Source organism: Rhea americana, unplaced genomic scaffold (genome assembly GCF_003343005.1).
Source record: "Rhea americana isolate MKP2758 unplaced genomic scaffold, rheAme1 scaffold_10, whole genome shotgun sequence".
Lineage (NCBI taxonomy): Eukaryota > Metazoa > Chordata > Aves > Rheiformes > Rheidae > Rhea > Rhea americana.
Genome location: NW_028185039.1, coordinates 847,992 through 860,058, shown reverse-complemented (window position 1 = coordinate 860,058; position 12,067 = coordinate 847,992). Strand labels below are relative to the sequence as shown.

Here is a 12,067-nt window from a genome sequence, read left to right as displayed (position 1 = left end):
TGAGCATCTAAAATTGAGGAAGCTTTCTAACTTTCAGTGCGATATGCAACTGTCAATTAAGTTAAGCCTTTAGGTATAAAAATTCAGCAATACCAAACTAAGATGATCCTAGAAGCATCTTGCTGTAAGGAATAATTTTGACACAATCCACTTGAACTCTATAAACCACGCTTTATGAAAACAAAGCTATACAAGTTTGCAGGGTTGAAAATTTGCTGTAAATAAGCATCTTCCTTTGAAACACCTTTGGTAAATAGTTACCTCCTACGCTTAATAGTTTCAGATAGGCAACAGTTATTTTTCAGAAGGACGGACCATCTTAATGGAGACATCTGTTAATGCCAGCTTAGCATCTTAAGCACCACCTAAATCACAAGTAAAACCTGCAGGCTATGTTAAACTACTTTTCTCATTTATTGATCTTGTCGTTTAACAGTTTATGAAAACAATAAAATAAAAAAATAGAATTGAAGTTCTTTTCCATGGTTATGCACCCAAACCTCCAGATCACAGAGGGGGCATATTTTAAGCCATCAAAACTGCAAGTATGTTCCGAAAGTGCAGTTTCTCCCAAATGTAAATATTTATGATTTGCCAATAATTATTACTTTCTTTCTACGATGTGTCGCATGTATTTCCACGATACCATGAACAGACTAAAACTGAACATTTACAAACTGAAGTGAATTAAATATCAGACGGAACTATTCAGTATTCCCTGCTCTACTGCACTGACCAGAAGCCCACTCTCATGACCAGTTACAGACTCTAGCCCTTTATCAGTGATCAGTAGATCTCCTTTATTTAAATGGTGTCAACAAATATAAACATGAGGGAAAAAAGCATACAAGGTTATCCTTGACTTGCAGATGTCTGTACTACATCTCAGGACTTTACTATCGTGGGTGGAATTCAAAGTCAGTGTCACCCCCCTCCACACAGGGAACTTAAACATTAGATTTTTCCAAAACACTGCAGTAACAGACTGTAGGAACATTGCTATTTCTGGATATGGAAATGGCAAGGCTGCTTCTTGCTGGTGAGAAGTAGCATTTATTAAAAGAAAGGGTTAAGTGGACTGTTCTGGGCTGGCCAAGTACTCTGCAGCCCTCCAGCCCACACACTCCAGCTCAAACCTCTCACCTGCTCCCTCCCTAAAGCCATCTCCCTCCCTAAAGCCATCTCCCTCCCTAAAGCCATCTCCCTCCCTAAAGCCATCTCCCTCCCTAAAGCCATCTCCCTCCCATTTAACCTCTGGCTTTTCTGCCTTGCAGCTCTGCAACTGATTTAACTCTCAACCATCTCACCACTACTGCACTCCCTTAAGAGCTTCTCAGATGAATGATGTCAAGATCACATAAATTTTCATCACGATAAACTGGTGCTTGGACATCAAACACTGTGCATTTCTCCATACTGTAGCTCTGCCTTTTACTGTTTCCACTGGACATCCCTAGAGACTGTCGTTAAGGAAAGTTTCATCATTTGTTTGGAGAAAACCACAGAACAGAATTTCAATAAAGGGCGTAGCGACAGCTCCAGTCCCAGAATAGTCACTTATCTACTGGTTACAGCTCCTTGGAAATGTAAGTTTGAACCTCCCTCAGGCAACAGAAACGGAGACCCTACATGAATGCATTAACTGCCATAAAGTTAACCATGGGGAGCACACAAGCATCAATGTCTTTTGGATTGTTTCGGAGGAAGAAAAGGTTGCCACCAAACCACGTTTAGGGCCTGATCTGGCACAAATAGGCAGATTCAAATGCACAGGCATCAGCATTAGCACAGCCAAAACAGAGGCCAAGACAGACAGAAGGATAATTTTAAACACTGAGTGAACATCAAAAATACGAAATGGGTTTGGAATGTCCAACGTATATCCAAAGCAAAAGCACTCCTCACAATCAGAATATGCAGAAGAGACCAATTTTGAAATATTTAGATAGGAAATCATGAGACAAAGCTTTACATCAAAATCAACATAACCAATGTTTCTTCCAGTCCAGCTCTCGGCAGTCAAAAATATTTGTGACTAAGCAAGATCCCGAATAAAGCAAATCCAGACTTAACATTTCTCCATCTTTGCACAACAGTTCTATAAATGCCACAAGCAGATGTCAGAAGGAAGAGTAGAAAAAAAAATCACCGAATTTAGATGTCTCACATCACCACTCTTGCTTCAGAATTACTGGTATCGTTGCTTTTCAGCTGCCACAGTAAGAACTTGCTAATTCTTGCCCCTTTCTGAGGGGGAATTAATGGGCAGTACAAGCTGCCAGAGGAATGGAGCTCTTTCTGGAAACACATTCAAAATACTTCCCAGATTTCTCCAATAGGAGACAAAGGAAAAATTACAGATTTTTCCATCTTACAAGGTCACTAAACACAGATACCACTATTTTTAAGCTGGATATAAAATTCAGCAACAGCCAGGTGCGCCAACGGTCATTTTTCTTAAATTCCATACCACCACGAAGCAAGTCTGTACAGAAGTAGAGAATATGTTTATGAACAGGAAGAGTCAAAATTATATTCTGAAACAGTAGGTATGAACAATTTCCACCTGCTTTTTACTACTTCCCAATACTCCCAAAAGTGAGTCAAGTCACAGTTCCAATTAGCATCAAAAAGACAGTAACTGAGGTGTTCAAGCTGTTTCTTATGACTGAGAAGGCTTAGCACGAAGGAGGGAAGCAGGAGGCTTTAACTAAAAGCCACAGTTTTGCTGAAGTGAAAGATCCAGGCTTTTAAGAATCCTCCTTGGCCTTCCCTCTGAAGAAGCCAAAAATACACTAGATCAACTGACCTAACATCTAAAAATAAGACTCACCAAATGCACAAAATTTATTACAGCTAGCATCCCAGGAAGCATAAGTTTATTAACATTAACACACACCCTTCCTCATCTCCCCCCAGAAAGTCTCCTGAAGAGTAACGGCTTCTGTATACACGGCAGTCAAAGGGCGGGAAGCTCAGAGACAAGCACAGATAATTACCGCTGCACTTGTGGGTTTTCTGTAACGGCTTACCAGATGACATCTTTTTAAGACGACAAAGGTATTCAAGGGATTTAGAGAATGAAAAATAAGGGCTGTCATGGGAGACAGCCAGACAGTTATTTTCTCCATAGGCAAAAGTGCTTAGAAGTAAAGATTGCATTTAGAACATTAGATTTAGTTAGAATTCCAAAAATCTGTGTATTGTAGAATAGACTAGTTTAATATATTTAATAATAAAATATGCCAAAACCAAATTTAGACTCTGACATCACAGGTATAAATAACAACACCTAGTAGACACACAACCCTCCCTCCCACATTCTAACAGTGAAGGTAACACTAGACCACTTTTATTAGTGTTCATTACACTGTAAACGCTTCCAACACTTAGGACTTTTTTCTGATTTTCTACTGCTAAAGAAATTACCAATTCTCCTTTTCCACTTAGAAAACTGAATATTGCTGACTATTTTCAAACTGGAACATGAGAAAAAAATGTAGGAAGAACTCTTGATAAGAAATAAATTTCTGACCAACTCAATCGATCTATGGGCTTTGTGCTGCAGTCAAAGCAGCATGCAGAATAAGCACAGGTGGAAAAACTTGAACTTTATAGATAAGGAGAGTGTCAAGTATTAGAGAATGGCAAAAGAGCAGCATACTGGAAGATCAGCATCAGTGAGAAGGAAAACAAGATGTTCTCTGTTCTGGGTTTTCCTAATAATTTTTAGCATATTTATGTCACCATATAATTCCTGGGCGTACAAATAACCTGAACGGAGAGAAGGTACAACTAGAAAAGGAGCAGTGTGACACACACGATCCAACTAACGAATTATCTTCTACACAAGCAGGCATTAAATAGAGCAAGAACGCCACAGTTTGGAAAGAGACAAATAAGGAGGAATGTATCAGAGGTCCATAGAAATTATAAATTGCATAGAGAAACTGAATAGAAAAAAATATTCTTTTTTTCCCCCTTGCTACACAAGAATTAGTACAATAGAAGTACAGTTATCAAGCAGACTGGAAACAAAAGAAACTTTCTTCTGTACACATCCCACAGTGAGAAAAACTCATTTACATAGGACATTGGCTGAAAGTATAAACAGACTCAAAAAACAATTAAGACAAATTCATGGAAGAAAGGTCAAAAAAAACTTATTAAATTACATTCCAGATACAACCTCTGGCTGAAGAAGTTTCCAAAACCAAAGGCTGCCAATAACTGAAAGAGTATACCAAAGGAAAGTATCACATTGCCCTGTTCTCCTACTTTTTCCGTAAGTTGGGGGAAAAAAATGCTAGATCCCTGGCCTGACACAGCACAGCTGTTACATCCTAAGCAGAGTACTTGCTACTCACTAGCAATATGAAGGTTTTATGAACCTGTACACAAGTTTTTATTTCTAGGACCTACTAAAATACATTTTGTCTCCTCTGCTTTTGAGAATATTCTAGCATTGGAAAAAAATCAAGCTTGTTTTTGCATTTTTTTAAATAATAATTTTGGTGGCAATGATCATTTTCTTTAAATACCTGTATTTCAAAGTTGCTTTTGTGGGAGTTATTAAAAAGGTGACCACCAGCTAATTTCACTTAAAGCTAGTAATGAGCACCGATTCATGAGAAGTGACCACAGTATTTAAAGAACAGTTTGGTAACAGAAAAATCTCACATCAGTAGTTACTATTAAACAAAACACAGCATTCATATTTTATTTCATTCACATACTCCAACAGTTGAAGGCTTCATTATTCTAAAGCTAATCCTAGAAATCCCACATCCTTTGCCAGATAGACTAACTCAAAGGCTGCGTGAAAATAACACAGCTAAGTCGTCAGACAACAGAAGTAGTAGGTTTGGGGGGCACAAGCTCATAAGCGAGGGTTGGTTCTTCCAGGCGCAAATGGACAAGTAAGCAAAAGACTTGATTATTCTAGTAAGGTGTCTAGCGATAACTTGCAAAACTACTTATATCAAGCAGAACAGTCTCCTTCATTGAACCCCCTCACAGCCACTTTTAAGGAAATCTACTTTGTATGCGATCAGAGATAAGAGTAGATACTACATACAAAGTGGTTTGCTTTTACCATTAAATACCTTGTTCAACCTCATACCAAAGTCCTAGCTGTCCAGCATCCCTATCACTTACATACACTGCTATTACAAGAGAAAGTGCTGAAGGTAGTCACCTCATTGCTCAATGTTGGATCAGCGCACTCCAAATCAGAGCTATTAGGCAATACTGTCATTTCCTGTGGCTGTAAACCAATGCTAACACTGCAGTGAGGGATTTAAATGCATTTCCTACTGTGAGTTATTCCTTAGTGTTGTTGACAAGAAATCGGCAAAGTTTGGGAGATCATAATTCAGAGACCAACATAAATCAAGGGTGCTTCCACCTTGGTAAGACATCTCTAATACATCCTTTGCGCAGTGGAACATCATGAAGTCACGCAGCTGTGTGAGTACAGTTTCAGCTGGACTGGCAAGCCTCTCTGCACCTAAATAAATTCCGACAGCTTCACGATCACTAGTGCCAATACAAGAGGGGAAGCAGAATCTCACAGCCATAGATGGATGCTGCTGAAGGGGCCAGTTCCAATGCTTACTGGCAAAAAAAAACATGATAAAATGTAACCTATGTGTATTTTTAGACTATGTCTCTTAATGTTCTAAAAAAGACATTTTAAAATACCAGTTTTAAAGATGAAGTTATTACTATTTGTAAATAAAGTTGCATGCACTTTTCTCAAATTTCCACCTGGAATCCTGGGAAGGTGGTCATCACTACTAGTAAAGCTAACAGAAAGACAATCAGACTTTTACTGTCATAAAAGCATTAACAGTGTCTTTATTTGATCTACCTCCTTCAAATGTTATAATCAAGTAGCAGCAGAGAATGCCATTAAGGATGAGGTATCATGTTACAGAGCAGTCAAACAGCTAGGTACCACTAAAAGGAGCATCTTTCCTGGTTCCACCCTCTCCTGTTAGATGGCTTTGCTATTTGTCTGAACCATGAGTCAATCCAGGTGAACAAATCACCAACAAAAGCCTAGTCACTTAAGTAAAAACTAGTTTCTGCCACCTATATTGGTTCACTAAAAAGTGAGACAGTCACAAGGGTAAGGGTGGGATCATCACCAGCAAGCCAACAGAGAGGTTCAACAGTTATGCATGTATTTTCACCATTCACATATTTTGATATTACTCAGGTGAGAGTGGGGTAAACAGTAAAGATACTTGCTCAATATCCCCCAAAACATGCAAAGAGAGAAAAAGTGTCATTTACTTAGCTCACATGAACACAAACATTAAGAAACATTTGGTTTAGCCACCGAATCTTTGAATTGGTAACAGCAGAGATGTCTGCTTGTCTGTGAACTCTGAAAAGAGTCTTTGTCTTTGGCTAAATCCAGCAAGATGATGATAAATGCAGCAGAAGAAAAATAATCTCACTGCAAGCTTTACTTGTAGCAAGGCACAAAGTAGGGAGACGACCAAACTCACAGGAGATGACTGGTGGAGTCCTTAAAGGCAGTTCTAAGTGAATGATTTCAGAACTACATTAGCAGGTTTTTCATTTCCTAGAATTATCACACTAATGTCTAGCTCACAATTATTTTGTGCTCTGCTTCATCCCATGTATTTGTCAAGTTTTGAAAGACAACACCATATTGCTACCAGGGCAGTCTGCTAGGAGGACAAGTAGACATGCTTAGAAGGTGTCTTCCTTTCATCCAGAGCAGAGTGTCTTCAGTTCTAGGACAAGACCAGTTCTTTACCCTCAAGATGGAAAAAAAAAAGAAAAAGAAAAAAAGAAAAGAAGAGGTGAGTGAAGGAAATTCATCTGGAAACTCCACAGCATGTTCTTCCTTTCCCTTGCTTTTCCTCTTATTTGTATTGATCCTACTTTTTGAAATAATGTGTGCTAGTTTGCCTTTACTCTCAAGTTTTCTTGTAAGCATTTCTAGTCACATGATTAGAAAATTCCCTTGCCAATACCGCTTCCAAACTAATTATAAAAATATATGTATATTCAACCCATTGAATATACGGCAACCTCCCAAATTTAGTCACGCAAATGACTGAAGTTTTGTCTGGAAACCATCAAAGTACGTCTGCAGTCTCCAGGGACTAACTCATGTTCCGCAAGAAAAGTGACTACATCACAAGAGCACTGTAAGCTCTATTTTGGAAAAAGAATTAATATTTAATCACTATTTACAACTACTTCTCTTCCACTGTCCACCATGATGAAGAGAGATTGCTTTCCTCCAGCCCAATCAAGAGATAGCCAACTGCGAAGAGACTACCAAAGCTGACAGAACTTAAATTTAAGTCACAAACTACATCAGATAGAAATTACTATGTTTCATTGATTATATGAACCTGGAACAGAATGACCAACACAACGCAAAGCATTTTATGTTTTGTTTCTAAATGATTTTGTGAACAATAGTTTTCCTACTTAAAAAGGAAAAGCACAGAGTGAACATAGCCAGATTTAAATATTATTTGTCTCATGGAGCCTTTGTACTTAAACATTAAATTTAATGGGAAAAATTTTCTAATTAGCTGCAGATCCTTGTCATTCTTTTTAAAATGAGCTATCTCAGTAGAAGAGAGTGATATTGTCCTGTGACAAACTACTCAAGCCATATTCCAGGGCTGTAGTAACAGACTGACTGTCATTATTATCAGCTCCTGGGTTACTGAATTCATCTGTATGCAAACCCAAGAAAGTGTGGAGTCAAGTCAATTTGAACAGTAGCTAGAATTCACATAATGGAAAGACATATCTCCCCTACATTTTTAAGCTATTTTAAGAAATGTGTTTGCATTATAAAGGATTGCCCAAGCAATAAGCTCACTTAAGTGTAGCCTGCAACCTAGTACAGTGATACTCTTTTCCAACTGCTGAGTCTGTTTTCCAGCTTGAAGCCCACCGGTTACAAGTGAGGATCCTCCCCAACCCCCAATTCCCCAAGGTATAGCTACATTACAGTCAGACAGAAAATATCGCATAAGCACATTCAAGGTATACAGACTACCGTGACAACACTGAGATGGCACCCAGTCCAGGTTTCAGTATCAGCTGCAGAAGTCCAAAGTTCTTCTTGAACTGGACTTCAGCATAGGTTAGTCATTTTGCCAGGCTTTGCTGTTACTCATACTCAAGCCATCAAGAGAAATGCTCTCAGGTAAGCCCAGGTGTACTGCAATTACACTCCATCATCCTGGAGGATATATCCTCAGGGAGTTCTCATGTTCAAAAAAAAATTTTTTTAATTCCACTCAGAGCCCTCAAATGAATTACAGAGGAAAGGACTACGCAGGAAATGTGTAACTTCCAGACTTTTCAATTCTGTAGTCATTCACTATGATTCAGGCCACATACAACAAGAAAACACTTAGAGCTGTACTCAAACCTTTAGCTGGACTTATTAATTTTGACATGGTCAAGAACACTACCAAAAAGCCTGAACGGATTATTCTTCAGGCTTTCCAAAGCTGATTTTTTCCCCCTCTCTTCAGATTGAAATCTCCCAAACATGCTGGTGCAGGTACCAGTCTGGTGCTTATAGGTTGCTTTAATTGTTTTCTTATGCAGCTAAACTAGTTTTTTTTTTTTCCCCAAGCAGTATAATACTCTCATACTTAAAACAACCAAAACTATTTAGAAAAGAAACATCAGACCTGTGATTCACCAAGTCCCTAAGCTCTTGAACTGTTATCAAAGGAAGTAAGTATAGTAGCAGCCCCTCTCCATCAGTTTTGGATGGTATCAGAAGACCCACGGCTTCAGTTACTGTTAGGAGTTATCAAAATGCACATGTAACAACATTAGCCATCTCTTAGATCTGAAGCTTGAGGTACGTAGGAGTTTTCCTAGTTTCTCCACATGACCTTGAGCCATCATCAATTCGCACTGCAGCAGCTAGCCCCATCCCGTTCGCTTTCCATTTTCAGGTGGGTGTGCTAAAGCCATGAAGGCTGCGTACTCATACCAGGACATTAACACTACTGCTTTTCAGTCCAACCATCAAAAAGTTCCAAAGAGTTACTTTGAAACTTAGCTTTGATTAACAAGTAAAACCCTAGTTAACCGATGAGTATTTACCTTAAACCAAAGCAAAACTAATGTATTTGAAGACTGACCCACAAATGCCAGAAAAAGCTACCAAGGCCCTGAACCATCACCTGTAGTAAATGGAAAAGTAAATTTTTGATCACAGATTTACTTAGTTTCAGCATTTTGTTTTCAACTAAGGTTTTCCAAAGTAGGGGATGAAGATTGGAGAGAAGAGGGTAAGGAAAGGACTCAACATTAACAGGATACCGGAAAAGCATGAAGCTACAAATTCAAAAGAAAGTACAAGTTGATACTAAGATCAATTCATATGTATTTCCAAAAAAGTGTCAAGTTTTCTTCTCCGAACCAGTTCATTTGATTTCCGTATAAGCTGCCCAAATAGTACTGCAATAAGCACTTTAGAAATACCAAGTACTGCTGAGAACAGTAACCCCCTCTCATTCAGAGAGAAGTTTAGTCATGGTTGGGAAACAAAAAATTGACCATTTAATCCCAGAGATTTACACTGCATTTCCAGCTCAGATCTCAGTGTCGCAGAGGCTTAATAGCACCATTTGACAGTGCTGAGAACTATATGGAAAAAGGAGCTAAGGGTGCTGGCAGCTGTACTTCACAGTCACGTATATTTATACACTTATATATATATATATATATATATGATCATTTTTATTTGATGTTGGTCACATATTACATCATGAAAGTTCATCTTCCACCCCTTCTTGCAAGCTAGATATCTGATTAAGACAGAGCACATACAATGTTTAAGTGATCTCTGTTCCATTTAGTGTTAATGGATGGTCATTTCAGCCTGAACTTTCTGATAAACTGAAAAATAGCCTGTCTTCCAAATACATTATTATAGAAAGAGCAGCCATCAGATTAATTTTGCTGCTTTGACAACATGAATTGCCAATTGAATGTTGTTCTACAGGAAAACCTGTAGCACAAAGAAAGCATTATGCCATATAATTATCCTAAACTACATGCACTAGCAACATCACTATTCCTCAAAATCTGTCTTACTTGATTTCTCCCTCATGATACAGCAGAATTCTGAGGTGTTATCATATTTCTTTCAGATGGGCAAAAGGCAAACAGAGTATGTTCTGCCTTCTCCCCACACTCCAGTCTTGGACCCCCTTCCCAACAGAACACTCATTTAGTTTCCTTTGTTTGCTCTCCCCCTTCTGCATACTCCTTCCATAGCGACCATTCCTAAGCCACTCCCCAAAGCCCATAGCTGAAAAATCAACTGTGTGTTTATGGGCAAGAGCTCATCTCTGCCATCCAAGATCAATAAGAGAAGTCTGACAGATGCGTCTACATACATAGAAGGATAGCCTAACATAACAGCTCCCAAATATTGATCTACAAGGCTGTAACTCTCTTTAAAATGGCCAAACAAATTTAAGTTTGATGACTAGGATGCTTGAAAACATGTTCAGCTGACCACAGTCCAAAAAGTGTTGTAACAACTGGTTTTGAAACCAGAACTCCAGACTGCTATCTTGAAAACCTGGATTCTAGTCTAAATTCTGCAAATTTGCCCAAAGTCATCCAGTAGACAAGTGCTTCAAGCGGATATCTCAGTTACCCCTGCTACAAGATGGTGATGCAAATACTTGCTTTCCTTTCCAAAGTATGATAAATTCTACTGCTGAAAGCTCTGTATCTTCTGCATACATAAATTATGATATTTTACCATAGCATAATTACTTATACAAATCATACCAGAAAGAGCCTCATCAAGATCTTCTGTTGTCACAAATCACTTCCTTAAAGCCTTCTGCTTCCACTTTAAATAAGTAGTGGTACCAAACACATAATTGCAGTGCCAAAATAAGCATTAAGACCTCTAAGATAAGACTCAGTCATTATTTCTAAGTGTTTAGAAAAAAAACTAACACTCCTCTTGCTGATCAATCTCTTTAATGAAAGGGCAGTTTTTGAGCTTCAACATTCTTACCGTTAATGAGCACCTAATCCACTACACTTTCACTTTTTTTCCTGCTTGAGAGAACTTCAGGTCCACCCCTTAAGAAACCTTCAGCCACAGGATTTTCCTTCCCTTTCCTTTCACTCATTTTAGTGACACGACTTTATCTTCTGCAGTGCTCCTGAAAATAAACTAAAAATGGAAAAAGAGAACTAACCAACAATTTTCCTATGCTCTTCTAACAAAAGCTTTTATAGAATAATGGCATTCTTAAAAAGAACAACCAATTTTTTTGTGTGTGTACATTTAAGCACACGTAAAGCTTCTATTCAAAAGAAGTTCGAAAATTCAGAAGTAACTCTTGTTACCCTTGACTTGCATACTTTAATTTTCTACGATTCTTCCATAGCCACAAATCCATGTCCATTTAAGAGCAGAGACCGTCCTACAGAATAATACAGGCAGGGGAAAAAAAAACGTCTGCAGTAGCTCTTCTAGGGAAATATTCTAAAGCTAAAGAGAGATGCATTTTTAAGTGAGCTTTTTAGGCATTTTCAGTGATTTTCTGAAATACGATCACTAGGCATCCAAACCTGTTTCCCCCCCCCCAAAAAAAATAGTATTTGTCAAGGCTGATTTTCCTCAGCTGCCTGTAAACTGAGGCTCTACCTGTAGACTATCAGCAGCCTTTACGCTCTCCAATCACTAAAGAAATACAACACAGCCAGTGCTACAGTGCCTGCACAAGCACTGAACAAAACTTTTCTGCAGAGGTACCAAAGCAAAGTTCCTTCAGCCTCAAAGCTACACTTGAAAACATCGCGCACTACCCAACCCCAACGACTTAGGCTCCCTTGTTTGTAAAGATTTACCAAGCAATAGCTATTTGCTGCTAATATATACATACGGGGAATCTCTTCCTCATCTCACTTTGCGGAGGCATGGAAATTCCTTCCAATGTTGAAGCTTCTCCAGTCCCGACTTAGAGGATGCTCTCATTTTTTTTTTTTTTTTTTTTTTTTTTTT

General features: G+C 38.5%; 1 protein-coding gene across 1 annotated transcript in view; it reads right to left on the bottom strand.

Moving 5' to 3' along the window:
- The window catches only part of GNA12 (G protein subunit alpha 12), a 39,077-nt gene extending 33,814 nt beyond the window's left edge, over window positions 1-5,263 (bottom strand). Inside the window, exon 1 of the mRNA XM_085300845.1 lies at window positions 5,198-5,263. Coding sequence (XP_085156971.1) covers window positions 5,198-5,257 — 60 coding nt within the window. The 5' untranslated portion in view covers window positions 5,258-5,263. The remainder of the gene's footprint in view (window positions 1-5,197) is intronic.
- Between the last annotated feature and the right edge of the window lie 6,804 nt (window positions 5,264-12,067).